At 52.1% G+C, this 22,596-nt stretch overlaps 2 protein-coding genes and 1 non-coding gene across 5 annotated transcripts; 2 read left to right on the top strand and 1 right to left on the bottom strand.

Moving 5' to 3' along the window:
• The first annotated feature begins 782 nt into the window (after nucleotides 1-782).
• On the top strand, nucleotides 783-6,462 carry LOC105238226. The gene is made up of 3 exons (XR_004620500.1): nucleotides 783-910; nucleotides 2,500-2,595; nucleotides 4,653-6,462. It is a non-coding gene; the product is annotated as an uncharacterized LOC105238226 (transcript).
• Nucleotides 6,463-10,451: 3,989 nt separating this feature from the next.
• LOC100470688 (tubulin alpha-3 chain) lies at nucleotides 10,452-13,611 on the top strand. The gene is given in 3 exon segments (XM_034642679.1): nucleotides 10,452-11,132; nucleotides 11,134-11,182; nucleotides 12,962-13,611. Coding segments are annotated over 3 exon segments (891 nt in total). The 5' UTR covers nucleotides 10,452-10,587; the 3' UTR covers nucleotides 13,259-13,611.
• An 837-nt stretch (nucleotides 13,612-14,448) lies between these two features.
• Nucleotides 14,449-21,973, bottom strand: MZT2B (mitotic spindle organizing protein 2B). Of its 3 annotated transcripts, none has more exons than XM_034642681.1 (4): nucleotides 21,722-21,973; nucleotides 21,346-21,494; nucleotides 20,255-20,434; nucleotides 14,449-14,710 (listed from the first exon to the last, which is right to left on the bottom strand). In XM_034642681.1, exons 1-4 carry the CDS (start codon nucleotides 21,883-21,885, stop codon nucleotides 14,553-14,555), a joined length of 651 nt encoding a protein of 216 aa, XP_034498572.1. In that variant the 5' UTR covers nucleotides 21,886-21,973; the 3' UTR covers nucleotides 14,449-14,552. The 3 variants fall into 3 exon arrangements, with proteins under 3 accessions (XP_034498572.1, XP_034498571.1, XP_011224978.2); XM_034642680.1 differs by lacking the exon at nucleotides 20,255-20,434 and adding an exon at nucleotides 14,820-14,925 and having other exon boundaries at nucleotides 21,722-21,972; XM_011226676.3 differs by lacking the exon at nucleotides 20,255-20,434 and having other exon boundaries at nucleotides 21,722-21,966.
• Nucleotides 21,974-22,596: the final 623 nt, after the last annotated feature.

Genomic DNA, 22,596 nt, shown 5'->3' with positions numbered 1-22,596 from the left:
AAAACAAAACAAAACAAAACAAACAAAGAAAGAAAACATCTTCAGCAGAGCCTGGTGGGGGTGAGTGCTCATGCTCTGCTCAGCACGTGACCGCCGGGTGCCTGCTGTGTGTGAGCTGCTGCTCCAGCCCCAGCCAGCATCCCAGCCCTCAGCAAGTAACCAGAGCAGGGACCACAAACCACAGGGAAAGAAAGAGCCAGAAGCCCAACGGGTCCTGGACTGCTGTGGCTGAGCACTTCCCCCGGGAGGGGGCTCCTGGAGTGGGCAGGGTCTGCCCGATGCAATTCTGTCCTTCGCGTGGAAGGAACTAGAAGCAGAAGAGGCTATGAGACATGCTGGAATTCGAGGCCAGAGCTGGGGTCTGCGAGGTCAGAAGGAAGAGGGACTGGCTCTGAGATGAAGTGGCCAAGAGAGGTGCTGGGGCCAGAGTTTAGGTCCCTCTTGAGAAGGAGAGGACGTGAGGAGGGAGCTGGGTGCTTTCCAGAACAGATAATGTAATGCTGATAGAAATGGGGTGCTGATGGGGGGCGGAACATGTGGGAGGACCTGCTGAGCTCTGAGGGCCTGGGAGCCACAGCTGGCTTCCACTGGGGGGAGGGGTGCTCTAGTGTGTTTGCTGAGTGATCTCCCTGAACACTGGGGGCCTCGAAGCAGAGTCACCATCCAACCATTACCTACTGACCTGCCCAGGGTCCCTGGAGCATCAGTGGAGGCTGGAACATGAAGCCCAACCACGTGGACGCACGGGCCACACCAGCTGGGCCCCTGGGGCAGTGTGGCTCTGCACAGCCGCTCAGAAGGCAGCAAAATGCTTGTGTCTTTCTGTTGCAGCAACAACCGCATCTCTGCAGTGGGAGCCTTGAGCCTGGGCCTGGGCCTCCGGGCCAATCAGACACTGAGGATTCTTGTTGTGAGCTAGCCTGATGGGGGAGGCCCCCCTATAAGTGTCCGCGCAGATCCCTCAACTGCCACATCTGTCCACTCCAGTGGGGTACACAGGTTCTAGAGACCAGATAAGGGAGGGGGCCTCCTGGCTTCCTCTTGTGACCACTCCTTTCCCTTGCCATTCACTCACCCATCCCTGGCCTGACCCGTGCGCTTCTTCAGACCCCTCCCTCACCCTTCCTTCCCTCCCAGCAGTGTCACCCCACCTTCCAGCTGTCATTACTCTTTCTCGGTCCACCCAGTCAGCCCAGGTGTGCTGTTGGCCATGCTCCGACCTACCCGAGGCCTCGTGCGCACACCAGGGGTTCCTTTCCTTCAGAGTTGCCAGTGGGTAGGAGAGGCGAGGCGGGGCTGAGAGCAGAGGACAGAGAAGGGAGTGTGCACCCCGGGGGTGGAGGAGGCCTGTGAGGGCCACTGCCCACAGCAAGTGCTCGGAGGACAGTACTGCCAGGTCCAGGGGGTGTCCAGCTCTGCCTGGCTCTCAGCTCCCTCAGCTGGCAGAGGAGCCCTGTGTACACTCCCATCCCAGCCTGCGGCTCACTCCTCTCCCACCCACCCCTCCAACCCCACCCTGGCTGCAACCCAGACCTCTCTTAAGCTCTGGATCCCCATTTCCAGCCACCTGCTGGACGGTCCCCTGGATGCCCCATGGGCACAAAGCACAACCTGAAGACATCTCCCTCTAAGGGCTGCCTCCTGTGGGGGGGGAGGTGGGGAGCCTCCGCATGGAGTCAGAAGGGGGACCCAGTGCTCACCCTTCCCTTTCTTTGCTGTGCCTTCCATCCTTCATCTTACTTCCTGCAGAGTGCTCGGGCTACCTGCTCCCCTTTCTCACTTCCCCTCACGTTCTGTGGACCAGCTGGTTTCCCATCTCTGGCCCTTCCTTCTTACCTACCAGCTATCTCTCTAAACCAGAAACGTGCCCCTCTTTGCTTGGAACGTGTCAGCAGCTCCCCTCTGGATAAATGCATGCTCAGCAGTACATCGTTCACTGCACACTGGGCTCCGCGCTCTGCCACATCCCCTCTGCCTTCCACCTGTGAAGCTCATTCTCTCACCCCAAGCTGCTCTGAATTTTCTGCACATGGTGCAAACTCTCTCCTCTGTTTCGCTCTTCCTGCTCTTCCTGCTGAAATACCCAGCGCTGCTGCGCCCCTCACCTGTAAAGCTCAGGGCAGGTGTTTTAACCCCTGCCTAACCTTTACCTCCCAAGGAGAGCTGATGCACACTCTCACTGCAACAGTGTTTTCATAGTGTTTCCTTCCTCTCTTCCCCGCGATGGGTGAGCTCTGTAAAGGCAGGGATGTGCCCTGTGTGTCGGTACCTTTGGTGCCCGGCACAGAGTTGGGCATGGGGGTGGGGGTGTTCAGCCAGTGTTTATCCTGGCCCCACAGGTCACCAAGGGCATTCTGTCAGTGGAGACAACTTCTGAGCTGAGACAGTGGGGCTGTCCTGAGTCACTTCAGTGGGTAGGAAGAGTCCCTCCTTCCCTTTGGAGTTGCTCCACCAGCCTCCCTGGGCTTGGTTTTTCTCAACTGTGTGTGTGTTTCTCAGATGTCCAGGAATCCCATGCGAGGCGAAGGCTGCTTTGGAGTTCTAAAGTGTGTCCGGGATAATCCAATGTCCAGCCTAGAACTCCTGGATTTCTCTGTAAGAGCTTTTCATAAATCTCATCTGTGACCCTCCCAACAGGCCCATGAGTTATCATTTAGAGGAAGAGAGTGGGGATTAGAGAAATAGAGTGCCCTGCCCACATACTTAGTGTGGCTGACTCTGAGTCCCACCCCCGGCCTGACTGTAAGGTCACAGTGCCACTCCTGACTGGGGGGTACCGCCATGGTCTCACCTCCGACCGCTGCCTGGGTTCCTCATTGACTGAGAGAGAATAGGTGGCTGAGAGGACACAAAGCTCGCTGTTCACCGATGTTTGGATTTGCACGTTCAGTACTTGCAAGGCCCCCCCGGCCTGTTCTGTCTGCAGGTGGGTCATGGTGCTGGAAGATTCACTCATGTGGCCTTGGGAGAGATTAAGACTCCTTTTCAGTCAATTGTGCCTTTTTAATATAGAAATTAAAAGCAGTTAAACATTAAAGAGAGAATCCTCAGATATGAGTTATTAAAAGGAAGTCTAGTCACACATCACTGCTTATTCTAACCCTGGTTGATGTCAACCCAGATTTAAGTCAAAACCTTTGCAGATACATGTTTTTCCAGCTCTAATCCTTCAGGCTGGGGACAACTGATGCCAAATGGCCTCATTGCTTCCTTCTGCCTGCCCAGTTTGACAGCTCCAAAGCCAGAGATTAGCTTGCCTTGATCTTGTTCCTCCTGCTCTGAGAATTCCTGTTAGCATTGGCTTCTATCATTAAAAAAAAAAAAAAGAAAGAAAGAAAAACAGAAGAAGAAGAAGGGGCACATCGCTGGCTCAAGTCGGAATAGCATGTGACTCTTGATCTCAGGGTTGTGAGTTTGAGCCCTGCATTGGGTGCAGAGATTACTTAAGTAAATATTTTTAAAAATAAATAAAGGAATGATGTATAAAAGTGTTCTGTAAAAGTACATGCTCATTCAATATAACCTATGGTTATTATCCGGAGCTTTTAATGAAATGGAAACACCACAGAATTGAAAATCAGATAGGCCTGGGACCAAATCCTGAGTCATCAACATGGGATCTTCTTTTTTTTTTTTTTTTAAAGATTTTATTTATTTATTTGACAGAGATAGAGACAGCCAGCGAGAGAGGGAACACAAGCAGGGGGAGTGAGAGAGGAAGAAGCAGGCTCATAGCGGAGGAGCCTGACGTGGGGTTCGATCCCACAACACCGGGATCACGCCCTGAGCTGAAGGCAGACACTTAACCGCTGTGCCACCCAGGCGCCCCAACATGGGATCTTCTGAATTGAAGTGTAACACTAGTCTAGATGCACTATTCTATTTTCCTGTTCCTTAACTGTTATTCGTCTAATCTCCCCAGCCTAGATTTTCTCCTCAGCTGTAAGGGAAATACTTTTTTTTTTTAAGTTTTTATTTATTTATTTGACAGAGAGAGAGAGAGCACAAGCAGGGGAGCAGCAGCAGAGGGAGAGGGAGAAGCAGGCACCCTGCTGAGCAGAGAGCCTGATGCGGGGCTCGATCCCAGGACCCTGGGATCATGACCTGAGCCAAAGACAGACGCTTAACTGACTGAGTCACCCAGGTGCCCCTAAGGGAAATACTTCTGAATCCTGACAGTTCATGTAAAACCCTTCCCAGGTTTCAGCCTTGTCTTTAGGTGAAATGGGGCTAAAATCTTCCAGCCAGGCTCATTGTGAAGAGGGGATGAGCTAACAGTCCCCACGGAAAAGGCCTGTGTAGAGAAAGACCCCATTGGTGCTCGTATTCTTCCCCTCACTCCCCTTGCTTTTCATTTGTTATTGAGGAATAATGTTTATGCTGAAGCGTGCACGTGGGTTAGGGCTGTGAGTTTCCACAGCCAGAAGACACCTATGCAACCAGTCCCTAGATCGAGAAATAGTGCAGGCCCCAAGGAGCTCCCCTGGAGCCACTTCCCTTCTCTATTTTCATGGTTTGGGGAGTGATGACACTGTCATCCATACGAGCGAAGCTGCCCTAAGGAGTTTCTTCAAAACCTCGAGGGTCTAAGTAAAATCAGTGAAGTTCTCAGAACGTGGTAACGTAGTGCCTTGTAATGGGTTTCTCCTCAGGAGATCCAAGTGGACAGAGAGTTCGATGACCTCGGCAGCTCAGTGAAGGTACTTCTTCCAGCGCTCCGTGTGGAGACTGCTGCCCACAGAGCAGAGTACAGAAAAGTTGCTGCCGGCCTTCACCCCATCCCTAGCAGCATCTGTCCCTCAGGGGCTGCGGTGTGAGGTTCCTCGTCTCACGTTGGCCACTCGCTTCCACATCGAGGGATCTTGGCCTCACGATGCCTTATCACCACTTGTGTCTGCAGGGAGTCCCCATGTCAACTGGGCGGTAAGTCCTGTGGAGCTCGTGTTGATGAGGTCTCCGACACCTGTACCCTCCTCTCCATCCCGTGGCCTCTGTTAGCGCAGAGACTGGGTCTTCCTGTGCTCACACTAATTTGTGTAACTTGTACTATGTGCTACATATTGAGCTGGGTATGGGGTCAGAGATACCCAAAGTCCCTACTTTGGTGACCTCAGGAGACAATGAAAGTACAAATTGGACTTGCCAGAATGCAAACTAACACAACTTTTTTGGAAGGCAATTTATCATTATGCACCAAGAGCCTTAAGACTGCTGTGTTCTTTGATTCAATGGTCTGATTAATCTGCTCTGTAGAAATACCCAGAGCTGCATAAAAAGATTGATGCCCAACGATGTTCACTGAAATGCTGTTTATAACATGAAAATTGGAAATAATCTAAATGCCCACCAACAGGGAAATGGTTAACTAAGATTTGGAAGTCTGCAAACATTAAAAGCCAAGTGTTCAAAGAACATTTAACAGTTTATGAAAATGCACATGATCAATGTTAAGCGAGAACATCAGGATAAAACAATCACACGGGTTGTCTGCTCGTTCCTCAAAAGATTATACATGTGGTTTATCATAGACCCAGCAATTCCAAGAGAAATGAAAACATATGTTCACACAAAACCTTGCACACGGATGTTCACAGCTTTATTCATAATATCCACAAAGTACAAATGTCCACCCACTGATAAATGGATGAATGAAATATGGTACCCCATACAATGGAATACCCCTAGAATTTGGCCAGAGACAGGAATGAAATGTGGGGTGATGAAATGTTCTATATCTGATTGTGGTAATGGTTGCACAACTCCGTGAATACAGTACAAACCAGTGGATTGTACACCACTTTCAAATTGTTGGGGGGGGGGTGCCTGAGTGGCTCAGTCGGTTATGTGTCTGCCTTCGGCTCAGGTCATGATCCCAGGGTCCTGGGATCGAGCCCTGCATCAGGTTCCCTGCTCAGCAGAGAGTCTGCTTCTCCCTCTCCCTGTCTCCCGGCTTGTGCTTTCACCCTCTCTCCGTCAAATAAATAAATAAAATCTTTAAAAAATAATAATAATAAAATTGGGGGTTGCCTGGCTGACTTAACCTGTAGAGCATGTGACTCTTGATTTCTGGTTTGTGAGTCAAGCCCCATATCGCGTGTAGAGATTACTTAAAAATAAAATTTTTTAAAAAAATGGGTGAATTGTATAGTATGTGAATTGTATCTCAAGAAAGCTGTTACCAAAACAAAACAAATCATATTGTTGGATGCAAATTGTGTAAAAAAGACGTATAAGTGTATATATGCAGGAGAAAAGACTGAAAAAACCCTGACATATTAACAATGGTTAGCTTTACGGTATGGGTTTGGAGATGATTTTAATTTTTTTCCTATTATTCATTATTTTCCACATTTCCTATGCTGAATATGTGTTCCTTTCATAACCAGAAAAAAAAATAGTACTTTAAAACATGAGGGAAAAAAATAAAAAAAAGGTGGGGGGGAGATGCCTGGGTGGCTCAGTCAGTTGTGCATCTGACTCTGGATTTTGGCTCAGGTCATGATCTCAGGGTCCTGAGATGGAGCCTGCCGTCAGACACCCCCCCCACCCTGCCCCACTCAGCGGAAGTCAACTTCTCTCCCTTCCCCTCTGCCCATCCCCCGTTTGTGCTTTCTCCCTCTCTCTAAAATAATAAATAAATCTTTTTGAAAAATAATAAAATGTGATACAGGCTACAATTCAATTATGTATGTGGCTTGTTTGGAGCCCTGAGAAAGGAGGGTGCTATAGACTGAATTGGGTACCCCCCCAATTCCTACGTTGAAGCCCTAATCCCCAATGTGACTGTATTTGGAGATAGGAGGTAACTGATGTCAAATGAGATCGTAAGAGTGGGGTCCTGATCTGATAGGATTAGTGTCCTCATAAGAAGAGACACCAGAGAACTTGCTCTGTCCTCCCACCCGTGTAGGCTTGAACTTACATGTTCCAGAACTTGACCTTGCACTTCTAGCCTTCAGAACTGTGAAAAAATAAACTTCTGTGCTTAAGCTACCCAGTCTGTGGTGTTTTGTTATGGCAGGTGAACTAAGATAGAAGGATTCACTCTCCTGGGGAGAAGAAGCAGGGAAGGTTTCTCCTGGTTTCCCTGGCTCTCCCCTGACCTCCTTCCATCTCCCTCCTCCCCGCTGCCAAAGCTGCCTAAGGTCGGACCTAATCATACTATTCCTATGTTCCCAAGGCCTACAGGAAAATTCCAGCCCCTCTATCTTGTGTGCCCCATTGCAGGGGTTGAGTTCTCCATTCTTCTCTAAGGACTAAGTAAGAGTCTGTTCTAACACACTCTAGGGAATCGCCAGAAAGTGTGTTGCATTGGGGTGATAAACCGGGAATATGCCAGAATTCCTCTTACCCTGCTTTTCTCAGAAATAAATACACATGGGATCCTCAAGAAAGTTGAGTTAGTCTTTACAGAATGGAAGAATCAGATAATTGTTCCAAAGTCCCCCAAAATGGACACTGAGCTCCAACCCAGCTCTTGGGGGTCGTGGGGGAGGCTGGGGTATACCCTTCCAGTCCCGTGTCCCCAGAAACCCAGTTCACATCAAAGAAATAATCGAATCCTGCCTGGTTCCCAGTGCTGGATGGCAAAGGCCTTTCTGCACCAGAAAAGGGGTGGACAAGAAAGGGGGTGCAGACTTTGGGTATAAAGCTGGCACCCATCTTACTAGCTTAGATGAAAGAACGAACAGCAGAGGACATATCCTTCACAAGCACAGCTCGACGGGCTAGGGAATGGAGTAGGCCTATCTCTTGATAGGAATGCTTACTTATTCAAAGGATCATGACCCCACCAGTTTACTCACGGAACAGTCACTTAAAAGCAGCTGATCACACTATCCCAAACACGCAATCACCACATGTACCTAATGAAATTTCTAACCTAACAAATGTTTTTCAAATTCCAAGTCTCCTGAGATAGAGCACACTTCCGCGGACCAGAGAAAGCCACCTCAAGTAACAAAGTAACATCTGCGAACGTGATTTCATGGGCCTCCGATCAACAGCGTCCGCCTTTTCAGGAGACCCCTGACCCAAATTTTGCCCTTAAAAATCCTCACTTATAAACCATCAGAAGTTCAGGACTTTGAGCACTGGTTTCCCGTTCTCCTGTGCAGCACCACACCGACAGTCTACCTTCACGGCAAAAGCGCGGTGCCAGTCTTTTACAGACTTGCTGGGCATGGGGTGGAGCAACTCTCCCTTGGATCGGTTACAGGCAGTTGACGGACAGACCTCCGCGAGGTGGTCATGTTTGCAAAGACCTGAATCAGGAACAGGCAGATGAGTGGGCCTGAGGCTCCAAGCGAGAAGGCGACGCAAACTTGACTTGAAGCCATTCGCACACTGGGGGCTTACATGCATGAAAATGTCCTGGGCCCCACGCCAAGGAAACTGCGGCCACTCCACCCTAAAGGCTAAGGATGCACCAGAACGCCCCGCCTTTGGCAAGGCGGTAGCCTTCCCGCCAAAGCCACATCCAATCAGAAAGGGTCATACTCCGCGAGTCAAGCAATAGCCAATCGGAAGCGGGATTCCAGGCCTCGGTCCGCCCCGAGGCGCTGAGGACCAATAGGAGGCTTGGCAGGGGCTGGCCAATCCCCCGCAGTGTGCGCAGTGCAGCGGCGGCAGTTGAGCGCGTGGCGTTTCTGGCGGCAGTTGAGGTCGAGTAGTGGCGTTGAGCAGCAGCTGAACTCACCATGGTAAGGTCCCGGGGCCTGGCCAGCATTGGCAGGACCCCGAGCACTCTTGCTCTGTGGACGCCCAGGCGAGCGAGTGGGCGAAGTCCCCCACGCGAGGCGACAGGATGGGGCCAGACTGGGACAGACACCGGAACCCGGGTTCCGTGGGGGGGGGCAGGCGTTGGCTAGAAGAGAGGGCTGGGGTGGGCACGGAAGGCCTGGGGCTGTGGGGACGAGCAGATGGTCGTCCTCTCGCTTGTCCTCTGGGTGTGTTGGGCCCCGAGGACAGTAGCGACCTGCATCCTGGGGGTGGGCGGGTGCAGGCGGCTAGTCAGAAATTGTGCCTTTAACGAGCCAGGCTGGCAGCTGGATTGTTGGGTGGCCTTGACTCAGTCTCCGAGGAGCCCGGCCATAGTGATGACTTCCGGACGACAGTAGGACGGTTCTCAGACTTTCGGATCTCAGGACATCCGTCCAGTATTATAAATTAAACAGGACTTCCAAAAAGCTTTTGTTTATGTGGGTTACATCTATAAGCATTTGTCATGTTAGAAATTAAAACGAGAAACTTTAAAAATATTTGTTCACATTAAGGCAACACGCGTTACCATAAATGACAAATCCCCAAGTCAGAATAGCCATAGTTTGTCAACTCTTTGTAGCAAAATAACATTCCATGAGAAAAGCAGCTAGTTCACATCGCAACTCAAAACACACTAGTACCGTTTCTCAAGGTAGCTGTGTTTGAGCAGGAACATAAGTACTTTATGAACATTTTCCATTTTGTCACAGTTCTTGAGGATGGAGGCTTTATTTTTTTGTAGATATATTTATTTTACAGAGAGCGTGGGGGGCGTAGAGGGAGAGAGAATCCTCAAGCAGACTTCCCGATGAACGCAGGGCTCGTTCCTGGGACCCTGAGAATATTACCTGAGTTGAAATCAAGAGTCAGACAGATGCTTGGGACACCTGGGTGGCTCAGTCAGTTAAGCGTCTGCCTATGGCTCGGGTCACGATCCCAGGTTACAGGGATCGAGTCCCGTATTGGGCTTCTTGCTCGGCGGGGAACCTGCTTCTCCCTGTCTGCCCTGCCTACAGCTCCCCCCACTCTTGACAAATAAACAAAATCTTTAAAAAATAAATAAAATAAATGAAATTTTTATTTTTATTATTTATTTTTTAAAAAATTTATTTATTTGGCAGGGAGAGACAGCCAGTGAGAGAGGGAACACAAGCAGGGGGAGTGGGAGAGGAAGAAGCAGGCTCCTAGCGGAGGAGCCTGATGTGGGGCTCGATCCTAGAACGCCAGCATCAGGCCCTGAGCCGAAGGCAGACGCTTAACAACTGCGCCACCGAGGCGCCCCAAAATAAATGAAATTTTTAAATCTGCTTTCAAAAAAAAAAAAAAGAGAGAGAGAGAGACGCTTAACTGAGTCACCCAGTCGCCCCGAGGTTGGAGATTTTATAAAATCTATAATCATTTTTGCTTCATTAAGAACATTCTTAAATGAAATTGATCTTTTTTTTTCTTTTTTCTTATTACTGTGAGTGCATAAATGTGAAAAATCTAATGAACACTGGAACAGTTTGTTGCCACTACCCCGATTTGTGCTCAAGCACCAGAAGTTTTCCATCCATCTTAACGTCTGCCTTGCTTTGCTTCGGAGTGTCAATTCATGTGCACTGCAGACGATTTGAACACGTAGCGTCCTGCGGAGCAAAAGAGAAGTGACCGGGTCATTGGAGGTCGGGGGTGTGGCNTCATTGGAGGTCGGGGGTGTGGGTTCTGCAGCACTGACCCACGGTTTGTGATTTCTCTCAGGCGGATCTGTGCACGGGGCTGCAGGGCTTCCTCATCTTCCACAGTTTCGGGGGCGGCACCGGCTCTGGGTTCGCGTCTCTGCTCATGGAGCGGCTGTCGGTGGATTACGGCAAGAAGTCCAAGCTGGAATTTGCCATTTACCCAGCCCCACAGGTGTCCACGGCCGTGGTGGAGCCCTACAACTCCATCCTGACCACCCACACGACCCTGGAGCATTCCGACTGTGCCTTCATGGTGGACAACGAAGCCATCTACGACATATGTCGGCGCAACCTGGATATCGAGCGGCCCACGTACACCAACCTCAATCGTCTGATCGGGCAGATCGTGTCCTCCATCACGGCCTCCCTGCGATTCGATGGGGCCCTGAACGTGGACTTGACGGAATTCCAGACCAACCTGGTCCCGTACCCCCGCATCCACTTTCCCCTGGCCACGTACGCCCCGGTCATCTCTGCCGAGAAGGCCTACCACGAGCAGCTGTCCGTGGCCGAGATCACCAATGCCTGCTTCGAGCCAGCCAACCAGATGGTCAAGTGTGACCCTCGGCACGGCAAGTACATGGCCTGCTGCATGTTGTACAGGGGGGACGTGGTCCCGAAAGATGTCAACGCAGCCATCGCCACCATCAACCAAGCGCACCATCCAGTTTGTGGATTGGTGCCCGACTGGATTTAAGGTAGGACTGGGCGCTGTGCAGTGGTTTTACCTGTCAGCAACAGCAGACTGAGCGCAGAATGCCCTTTGTGGAGCATACCCCTGTTCCTTGGCAGCCAGCCCCTTGGTTATAAATTAGTGAGCCAGAGTGTTAATTTATTCATTGGTGCCTTTTGAACTTCCTTCCTGAGTTATCACACTATATACCTGTGGTGAGAATTTTTTTTTTTTAACAAAACAGGAAATTTTGGAACAATTTTTGTTCCTTTTTTTGGGTGGTGAATTAGAGTGGGGAAATGTAGTTTGGATTTAGAAATGTAGACATTTTCAAGGCATTTTGATAATTTATGTGGATATTTGAAATTGGGGCATTACTATAAACATTGCTGTCACTAAATCCTACTTCATTCCACAGGCATATAGAAATTAAACCCAATTTGGGGCGCCTGGGTGGCACAGCGGTTAAGCGTCTGCCTTCGGCTCAGGGCGTGATCCTGGCGTTATGGGATCGAGTCCCACATCAGGCTCTTCTGCTATGAGCCTGCTTCTTCCTCTCCCACTCCCCCTGCTTGTGTTCCTTCTCTCTCTGGCTGTCTCTATCTCTGTCAAATAAATAAATAAAATCTTTAAAAAAAAAAAAAAAAAAAGAAATTAAACCCAATTTAAATGTCCCATGCAGTGTTTGATTTAAACAAAAACTTTGATGAATGTTTTTGGGAAAAATTGCAACATATTTATTTCTTTTTTGGTAAGCTCAGCAATTTTGGCCTGAGTTTGCCTCCTCCGTAGTTTGTACCAACCTTCCATTTGATACAAGATAGGAAATTTGCTGTTGCTTTGCAGCTTTGTCCAATACTTGAATACTAAACCCTGTCAGTGTTTTCCATCTGGGAAGATGGACTTCTCTCTGCCTTGCTTTTCATGCCGCCTCTGCTGGCTCAGACCTCACTGCTTCCTTAGCTAGCACTTTCTACTCTGGGTTCAGGGGTCGGCACGGTTGGCAGACCAGCCACCTAGTTTTATAAATAAAATTTTATGTGAACACAGCCACACCTGTTCATTGGTGTGTCATTGTGGCTGCTTTTGTACTATATAGACAGAATTAGTGATCATAACCGAGACCATGTGGCCTGCCCAGCATAGGATATGTGCTGTCTTGTCCTTCATAGACAATGTTTGCTGAGCCTGGTTCTTATTGACCCTGTGTATTGCTGCCGAAAGCTCTGGTCACATTGTCCCCTGGTTTGGGAACTTGGAATGCCTCCCCTTTGGTCCCAGCCCTTGAATATCACCTCCTTTCTCCTACTTACACACACATAGGCCACCTCCTGTTGCAGCGGTAGCTGACCCCTGACAGCATTCCTGTCGTCCTGTGATGCACAGGCTGGCTCATTCAATGGGAGACGGGGGTATAATCTCCCCTCGTGATAAAACCTTAGCGCTCTGACTCGAGTGGAAGAGGTTTCAGCTACAGAAATGAATCCCCATCTGTGGAGAAAATAATATGTGAAGAATAGAAAGTAGTATCCCTTTTTAGAAGAAACAGTCCTGTTACCTGAGCACGTCCCATGGCTCAGGTTCTGGGATACAGCCCTTCAGGCAGCTTGGGCCTGAGCCAGGCTGGCCGGCTCCAGGGCTCCTTCTTCCCCACCGTCCTTGTGTAGAAACCAGCAGCCTGCTCACCTGACACCTCACCTGGCATGAAGAAGGCACCTACATGTCTTCTGTTTCCATGAAAGCAGCCACCATTTCTGGGTTTGACTGAAGCTTCACAGACTGCTTTCTTCCCTTTCTCTCGCAGGTGGGCATCAACTACCAGCCCCCCACCGTCGTCCCCGGGGGGGACCTGGCCAAGGTGCAGCGGGCCGTGTGCATGCTGAGCAACACTACCGCCATTGCCGAGGCCTGGGCCCGCCTGGACCATAAGTTTGACCTCATGTACGCAAAGCGAGCCTTTGTGCACTGGTACGTGGGGGAGGGCATGGAGGAAGGGGAGTTCTCTGAGGCCCGGGAGGACCTGGCAGCTCTGGAGAAAGATTATGAAGAGGTGGGTGTGGATTCCGTGGAAGCAGAGGCTGAAGAAGGGGAAGAATACTGAGTGGGGGTGGGGCTGGCAGGTCTTCCTCTCCCCCCACCCCCTTCTGCCCCCCTGCAGCACATCTTGTTTCCAGTTGTTTACAGTTAAAGTTTCTGTACAAAACCTCTGTGAACTGTGGTGCACGGCCAGGCGCACTCCTCTGCCTCCAGGGATGGGTAGGACCCGAAGCCTGCTGGGCCATGTGGAAGGCTGTCCCCGGCTGCACTGTAGGACTACAGGGAGCACTGCTGACATCTGTAAGGAGCCACTGCTTATGTGCCATGATCTGCGGGAAACAGTGTTTTCAAATCAAGGTTTCAGAGCCCAAGATTTCCTACATCTCGGAAAACGGTGTTAGATTTTCAGTTGTGTTTGTCATTCCTCACGTTTCTCTGTTAACGGCACATGGTAAGAGTTTGGAACTGGAATTTGAACATCTGAGGTCTGTGGAAGGGGTTGTTGACAAAGTCCCTAACACTGTGAGTCAAATGTGTAGGGTGAGGACATTTTTTAGGGGGGAAGGAGTCTTACTGGATTTTGCATGGCATTCGCAGCCCACAGGGTGAACTCTAGGTTACAACACAATTCATCTTTGACTTCGCTGTGCCCTTACCCTGTATGACAGCATTCCCCTCCACACCAGACCCTTGCAGCTGAGCACCCTGGGAACAGTCTCAGCGAAAGCACTGCACCTTTCCCTTTAACAAAACATGTTGACATCCATTTATAAAAGACCTAGGAATACAGCTGACCCTTGAACAACAGGAGTTTGAATGGTGCAGGGCCAACTGTATGTGGATTTTTTACAGTATGGTAGTGTAAATGTATTTTCCTTATGATTTTTTCTCTAGCTTCCTCTTATGGTAAGAAATACAGTATATAATCCATATACAAAGTACGTGTTAATTGACTTCATATTATTGGTAAGGCTTCCTGTTAACAGTAGGCTTTGGGGAGGCAAAAGTTATACTCAGATTTTCAACTATGCAGGGGGTTGGTGCCCCTAACCCATGCCCCTAACCCATTAAAGGGCCAACTGTACAGATAGTTTCTCTCCAACCTGACAATAAGGTACAGAAGGGTGAAATCACTGGTTTAAGTCACTTGGTTAGTTCAGCTGTAGCACAGCCAGGCCCACCAGGCAGAACTGATGGTAAATCTTTGTGTCTTAACATATTAAAAAGGTGATAGAAAACAGCTTGGATGGACCCTTGGTTTTTCACAAAGCTTTATTACCAACTGGGGGAAGCCTGTGTAGCCTCTGCTAGGAGGCTGGCGGAGCCCACAGCTGGGCGGCGGGAGAAGTCTGCCCGTCTCAGGTGCTGCTCCGAGTGGGGCTCTTCCCCGGCCCGCCCCCCTTGGGCAGCCTGGTGGCACTGGGTTGTCGGGGCATCCTTTGGCTGGATCCTTCCCGGCCACCGCGCTCTGCCAGTGCTGGGCCTCCACTCAGAGCCGTGCTGCCTTTGTTTCTCCCTGAGCAGACACAGAACACAATCATTAGGAACCAGGGCAAACTCCACAGTGGGCACATTGACTACATTTGTGTTCCTTGCACATTATGTCTAACACATCTCTGTCTGACCTTTGAGTCAGGAACCCTCTGTCAGCCCTCAGGCTGAGGACTGCCTGGAGATGGCACATCCAAGAGAAGTCCTGGGCAGAGTGCAGGAGGCCCTCGGGCATGGGTCCTAGGACAGAAGCAGTGCAAGGAGCAATGGGGAAAGTGTGGAAGGAGCAATGGGGAAAGTCCACAAGGCCTCTTTTGGGAAAGGTGAGCTCAGCTGGTTGACTCCTGCCCTGAAAAGTGAAAGGACTCGGCCGACCACCAGCAGTGAAGGAGGGGTCACCAGCTGGGCTGCTGCCTCCTGCCTCTCCTGGCACTCCCCGCTCCAGATCACCCACAGCTGAACTGCTTGCAGTGATGATGCAGGAGGCCCAACCATCAAGAGTGGAAGTCAGGCTTTTGGACTTGGGTCTCGGAAGCTCTTTCTCACAGGCGTTTCCCTACCTACCTCAAAGTATTTTGCAAACATTCGGAGGTCAAGCCTCTTGCTGTCAAGTTCAGCTCCCGGATCCTGTGATTGGGTTCCTGCCAAGGCCTGAGTGCTCAACGAGACTTGCCCTGACCACAGGTAGTCACGTTCAGATGGAGACCACTGGCACAGATATCCCTTGACCTGTAATTTACTTACCTTACCCTCTTTCTGTGAAGACAGGAAAATCTGCACACTTGGGCCAGAGCTTTATTTTAAAGGAATGGCTTCCCTGGCCTCAAGGTGTTGATAGCATTCATAAGACTAACAGGACACCACAGTGAACAAAACGTGCCCAGGGAGCAGGCTCACCCACTGGGTCACGGTCCATCCCCATACTGGGTCACGGTCCATCCCCATTGGGCCTCCCTTGGCCAGGGCTCTTTTCCAGCCTGGCAGGGTCCACCCTGCAGACTCTGACCAGGGGATGTGTCCCGTGTTTGACCCTCAACCTCAATGTCAGTAGTCAAATAAATCGCCTGCACTGAGGACTTGTAGGTTTTTGGAGAAAAGACACCATGAGTTTTCTTGGGGGGCATGTGAAGTCATTCCTGTTTTCCTGTCATCTTGAACAAGGGGAGGCACCTGCATTTGCAGTACTGCAGACCCTGGCTCCTCCAGGACATCACACTTGCTTTCCAGGCTCTCTGCTACAACCACATTCTCCCCAGGATTCCTGCAGAGATGGGACAGCCCTCCTACAGAGCATTTCTGAACAGGTCCTCTCCAGAGCACAGGGGGTCTCTGCTGCCCAGTGGGCTGGAAAGGGTGAAATTGGTGGCACGTTTGAAATTCTGACAGCTCAGATTTTCCCTTGCTTTGCCACCCTGAGTTTCACAAGTCCTTGCATACAGTTGATTCGACAAAGATGTAATAACAGGTTACCCACAGCTGAGGGCATGTAGTGGGGTGAAGCTGGGCCAACTCAGCCTGCCGGTGACTCATGGAAAAGACAAAGTAGAGAGCTGTCACCACACATTTCCTTTTTCCTTTACAGATCCTGATATTCTGGTCCCCACTGACTGGTCAGTGGGCAAGGATCCCGTCTCCTGCGAGGGCATGAGCCCCACCGCCTTGTAGCTCCCAACATGCTGTTGCCTACTCTGAGGCCATGTCCCTCTCCAGGCTGGGCCAGGCTGACTGAACTCCTATGTAGCCCCTGGCTTAATCCGGGCTACTTAGGTGCCCCGCAAAGTCAGCTCGGGGCACTCACTGAAGGACTTGCAAGTACAGCTCACCCCAGCAAATGGCAGGGTGTATCTCAGATGTGGGCCTGAGTCTGAACGTAGCTTTTCTTCAGCACGCCACACGCTGGAATTTCCTCTCCCCCTCAGTATAGTGACCAGGGCCCTTCTGGAAACTCAAGGATGAGATTAAAGGAGAAAACAGCAAATAATGTTCATCTTTAACCTTGATGAGGCTGATAATCCCTGGAAATAAGACACCAATGTAACTTTGAGCCATAAAAGGCATTAAGAGCACCATCTAACAATGAAAGATCATTTATCCAGCTCTGCAATTTTTAGAACCTTCAGGAATCATGTGCTCTCAGTTAGTGGGGAGACCCATGCAGGCCTCATTTTATGCAGAGCTGGTGAGGTTGAGGAGAGTGACATTCTGGTCTCAGGAAAATGGTGTGCAGGGCCTATCAGTGGTCAGACCTGCTCAGCCATGCGCCCCTGGGCCCTGCAAGAGACTTTCTGGAGCTGGTCCTATCTGCCCCAGGTCCCTGCATAGGGTAATTAGGGTCAGAGGGAACGGAGGACCAAGCTGAGCCAAAGGTGGGAGGGGTGATATGCCCCCAGGCCCCAATACCTGAGTGGCCCTCAAACAGTTGAAGACCATGACCACTGAAGGTTAAAAAGTCTGGCTTATTGTGTTATAAAGTTGGTGCTCCTCCTACCCCTAAAATCTCACTGCATCCCACCCCAACCAAAACCCCAAATGCAACCTGAAACACATACCCCACAGCCGGGGAGCTGGCCCAGCCCGGTGGGACCCACTGTACCATTTACCTCTGGTGTGGCCCATGTGATCCTGACTCCCCATCCCCCGCAAGCCCTGCCAGCAGAGCTGGGGGGCTCAAGGGTTCACAGAGAGCCTGAGTGTGGGCTGCTGCTCCCATCCTGCTTATGGTGCCCAGGAGCAGCCCTTTCCTTCGTGGTGCCAGTGCTCCCTTGTGCTCAAATGGGCTGGTGGGGCCGTTGAGGCCAAATATTAGTGACCATAAGTGCACCCCAGAAGCATATTGTGTGAGGAAGGAAAAGAATAGGGGGTTGAGACAGCATAGCAGGCGCCCTGGCTGCCTGGCAAGGTCTGGTGGCCAGGGTGAGTGTGCGGCCAGGACCCTCCGTCACTGCTACTAGAGAGCCCGTGGGCAGGTCTACACCCACCAGCCAGTCCTGCTGCCCTTTCTGGCTGAGCACACAGGAGGAGCTTAAGAACACATACAGAACGCAACGACAAGGACTTGTGTACCGTGGACATGCACACATGCATCTTTAACCCTTACTGTAGCTTGTTTCTTGGGGGGTGTGACCCCTCCTGCATGTGTACATACAGCCCTGACTCAGAGTTTCAGGCAAAGTGTTGCTGTGATTTTTCTGGAACAGTGCTGTCCAATAGAAATAGGATGTGAGCCACACAGGTCACTCATTTTCTACTAGCCACATTCAAAAGTGAAAAGAAACAGGAAATTAATTTAAATAATGTATTTTAATTACCCCAAATGTGCAATATTACCATTTCAACATGTAATCAGTATAAAAATTACTTGTGAGGTATTCTCTTTTTGCGCCAGTTCTTTGGCATCTGGGCATCTGATGTGTACTTAACCTTGCAGCGAGTCTCAGCTGCACCAGCCTTGGGGGGCCCATGGCTTCCATACTGGACAATGAAGCTCTGTGTCAGGCTCACAGCTTCTGTACACCAAACTTCATCTTACATGCTCTGGAGGAACATCTTTTTAAAATACAGTTTCCCGGGGCACCTGGGTGGCTCAGTCGCTTACGTGGTCTGCCTTCGGCTCGGGTCCTGGGATCAAGCCCCGCGCTGGGCTCCCTGCTTGGCGGGGAGTCTGCTTCTCCCTCTGCCTCTGCACTCCCCCTGCCACCCCCCCCCAGCTCGTGCTCTCTCTCTCAAAAATAAAATCTTAAAAAAAAAAAAAAGTATACAATTTCCCTAAACTTCAACAGAGAATACTCAACCGAATTTTATTTTTCCTCAGTGACCACACCCCCACCAAGACAAGCATTTACCCCTCTGTGCTCTTGGGGTCTTCTGTTTCTCCATTTTCTGCCTGGTAAAGGCAGAAATGAGTGAGTTTATCAGCGACAGTCCCCACAGACTGCCTGGATGGCCAGGGGACAGGAACCCAGATGACCTGCTGTGCCTGCTGCAGCTTACCGGATCAAACTCCTGAGTGGGGACTCCAGCCCCTGGTCTGCAGCAGCTCCACACCCGATTCCATGGGAAACCTAAGGCCAGTTAGCCCCAACAGCCCCAAACCTGCATCACAATCCTAGGCTACCACAGTCCCCAGCTGATCACTCTGTCAACTCTCCTCCTTTTCTCCACCCTAGACCCTGCCCAAGCTCTGTGGGGACAGATTCTGTGCATGTGGCCTCAGAGCTCTTGGTCTCTGACAGCCTCTTCCTCTTGGCCACCGCACGCTCCTGGCATGGCCTCTCAACTGCCCTGCTCCCCTTCAGTGCCTCCCCACCAAACCCCCTTTCCAGGCTGCCCTCAACCCTCACTTGGCATCTCCCCACAGCCTCCGTGTCCTCATATCCTGGTTGCTGGCTGCCCAACCCAGCAGACCCAAAGCCAAAGCACTTGAGAAAACCTCGTGGGCCCCAGCACTCCAGACGACTTCTATTCCTGTGCTTGGGGCTCTCTCCCCACCTCCCTCAGAGCCCTTCTATGCCAGTGTTCCCAGTGCCAAACCCATAGTACCTCTTGACCCCCTCCCCTCCCCTCCTCTTTTCCCTCCTTCAAGCTCAGGCCCCCTCCCACCAGGGGCTTGGGCCTGCATCTCTGGCTGGGGCCCTCCCCACTCCCCCTACCTCAAAGGGCTGCAGGGCAACAGGACTCTGAACCCGCTTAATGCTTGCTGCTCCAGCGACGCCGGCTACACTGGCTTCCTCCCATCTCTGCCACCACTGATTGATCTAGCCATCTCCCTCACTGGAAGGAGGACCTGTCCATCTCACAGCCCCCCTGAGTCCTCAGCCCTGACAGCCAGCTTGGCACCCAGTCACTGGGTAAGCGAGCGGCAACACCCCCTCCAATGACTAGGGCTGTTTCCAGTTTCTCCCTCCTTCTGCCCATTGATTCCTCAACTCAGCCTTGTAGTCTACCCACCTCCGTCCTGACCTGCCCCTGGGCCCTCCCCCACCTGGCCGGCCCGAGCTCCAGGCAGCACCCAGAACAGCAAGGTGGGTGATGTGAGGAGGAACATGGAGGGGACAGTCAGGGCACCCATAGGATCTCAGGCCCTCACACACCCCTGGCTCTGGGGCTGCAGCCTCATCACACGTGGCAATCCCTGGAAGGTACCCTTGGCTCAGGAAGCAGGCAGGAAAGGGCAATCACAGCTTATCCTCTAGGCTACCTGTTCAGGTGGGCAATAGCATCTAAGGGGCCAAGGCATTTCTCACACCTGAGGCTTCACTCTCTATATCAAAGTAAAGGCTCTCCTGCCCCTCTGCCTACTGTCCTCCTCTGGGGTCAGGGCACCTCCACAGAGTACAAAGTCTCACCTCTGGGGAGCAGAGGGTGTCGGTCCCATTCTAGAAGTACTGCAGGTTGTCTCTAATAAACTGAGCCATGAAATCATGTCCCAGCCTCTAAGCTGTGTGGTAGGAATGGCCCATAAGGTCCTTGCAGCTCATCTCGAAGCTGCTCTGACTTTCTGGGGGCCACAGCAGTTTCCACAGAAACAAGAAAGAGCACCAACCCCCAGAGATAAACCAATAAACGCAACCTGCGAAAGGAGAGAACAGGCAGCAAGAGAACCGGAGGGAACCGGGGGGCCCTGGAGAGAGAGGCGAGTGCGTGGCAGCTGGGCCGTGGAGCAGAACCGGAGAGGCCGCAGGCCGCGGGGCCGAGGAAAAGGAGGGCCTTGCAGGGGGACTACAGTTCTTGGCAGAGAGAAAGGAGGCCTCTGGAGGTCAGAGAGAGACACAAAGAGAGTAGACAGAGCGTGGATCAGTAAGGAAGCCTGCGCTCCAGTGCCCAGGGCCTCTCAGGACAGGGGGCACGGGTACCCAGGGCCCTGGCACTCCCACCCACAGAGGCCCAGCCTGCCCCCAACCTGAACACCAGCCCCTTCTCAGGATGTCTGTGAATGCCTGAGCGCTTCTGGCCAAGCATTCAGAGCATGTCTGAAACTGGGAGCAGATGTGACACACCAGGACGCAGCTGGAGCTCCACTGTGACACCCTTGTTAGCAGCACCTGCTTAGCCCCCAAGTTGTGACTCTCAGGAGTGAGGAGGTCCCTGAAACTTGAGCCCAGTGTTGTGTGTACCCCATGTGTCTAGGGCAGCCCGGGGCTGCCATGGTGACCTGTGTCCTGCAATCTGAGAAAGGAAGCTCAGCTGCCTACGTTCCTGAGCAGCACCTGGGCCCAGAGAGGGTACAGGCGAAGAGCAGGCAGGAAGGCCTCAGCCTGGCCCACTCCCTGAGCACTTTCCTTGAGGCTGTACACACCATGAGAACAGGAACCAAAACCACCTTGTTCCTGTCTTTGCGGAATGGAAGCTCTTCTCCCCAAGGAGGCAGGCAGAACCCTAGATGAGGCCTAGCCTGCTTGGGGCATCCTGGACACCCATTTTGCATCCGCCTGATCTGAACTCGCACATGTGCACTCTCAAGGGCAGCAATGAAGCCAAAGCTGGGGACTGGAAACCAAGAGGGGAGCCCTTGGATGGTCCCTGCGGGTCCGGGGAGAAGACCCACAGTAGGATCGGGCCACTCAGGGCCAAGGCTGCGTTGTGCCTGGCGCTGCCCACTTCCCTCCCCTGCCACCCACCCCCTGAGCCGCAGGGGCAGGGAGCACCGGGCCCAGTTCTGACCTCGGGTCTCGGGCACGTTCGATGTGGGCAAAGACACGGCCGCTGGGTCCTGGGGCTCGCCCGCCAGCCTCTGCCCAGCACACATGGACTTGAGCATCTGGAAGACGGCGAGGGGCGCCACGTTCAGCTTCAGCAAGTCCACCAGGATCCTGGAGAGAACACACGCGGTGGGCAGTGAGCCCTCCTGACGCCCAGGCCTAGGAGGGCCACCTCCCTCAGGACCCCAACTCTACTCTGGACGCCCAAAGGAGTCGGAAAAGGGCGGGAGGGCTCCTCCAGACCAAGGGCAAGGGCTGGGGGGCGGGGGAGCGGGGGAGCAGGGGCCCAAGGGCTCTCGGGGTAGGACGAGCGCGCACTCCCATACGCGCGCGCTCACTTGAACACGTCGGGGTCGATGGCGCCGCCCGCCGCCTGCGCCAGCTCGTACAGTTCCATCTCCTCGGCGCTCAGCACCTTCTTCCGTCGCAGCGCGAGCTTCTGCAGGGCCGCCTCCAGCCCCGGAGGCGCTCCCGGCCCGGGCCCTGCGCCCGGCGCCGCCATGTACCGGGCCAGCGGGAAGGTGAGCGCCTCGCTCGCCCCTCTGCCGCCGCCTCCGCCGAGCCCCTCCGCCGCTCCCACAGCGCCCTCTACTGGCCCCGCCGGCCCTTCCTTTCCCTGCGGCGCCGCAGAGGGCCGGGACCGGTTTGTCTCCTCTCCGCCACTTGATCCGCGTTTACCTGCGGGATTAGACCGGATAAAAGCAGAAAAATGTTCTTTAGCCCCCAAGGCTGAACTAGAACCTGCATAGTTTTGATAAGGATCAAATAAGTACCGGCTGCTACATTCTTAAAGGCTCTCATGACTGCCTGTACATCTCATCAACAGTTAATATCGCGCTGAATGATAAGCACCAGAGAAATCTTGCAAAACTAGCTTTAGGACCAGAAATTCCAAGAAGACATTTATGATCTAATACTGCCTGCACGCCTCCTCCGCCTTGAACACTAAGCGTATAACCACCGGCTTCATACAGCAAAAGTGCAGCAGTTTCTGCCTATGGGTCCTGTCCCTGTGCTACTGCAACGAACTTTCTAAGTTGCACCAATAGTCTCAATTCTTTCTTGACGATTGCACTCAGTGATCCCACAATAGGGAGATGTGTTAAGCGTGGGGAATACCGAGGCGGACCGCAGAGACCCGTTTCTGGGCCTTCAGGGTCAGACTGCAGTGGTCATTTTCACTTGGGCAGCAGCGCCCAGCGCAGTGCCTGGC

This window comes from Ailuropoda melanoleuca, chromosome 14, assembly GCF_002007445.2.
Source record: "Ailuropoda melanoleuca isolate Jingjing chromosome 14, ASM200744v2, whole genome shotgun sequence".
NCBI classification, from domain to species: Eukaryota; Metazoa; Chordata; class Mammalia; order Carnivora; family Ursidae; genus Ailuropoda; species Ailuropoda melanoleuca.
The sequence above is the reverse complement of the archived record's forward strand: the minus strand, read 5'-3'. Positions and strand labels throughout refer to the sequence as shown.

What these genes read in the sequence shown, in the direction of transcription:
- MZT2B (XM_034642680.1), bottom strand. Translation starts at nt 21,885, where the DNA reads ATGGCGGCGCCGGGCGCAGGGCCCGGGCCGGGAGCGCCTCCGGGGCTG. An exon ending in ATCGACCCCGACGTGTTCAA is followed by an intron (nt 21,495 to 21,721) that starts GTGAGCGCGCGC and finishes TGTTCTCTCCAG; the next exon opens with GATCCTGGTGGACTTGCTGA. An exon ending in GAACGTGCCCGAGACCCGAG is followed by an intron (nt 14,926 to 21,345) that starts GTCAGAACTGGG and finishes CTTCTGTCCTAG; the next exon opens with GACCCATGCCCGAGGGCCTC.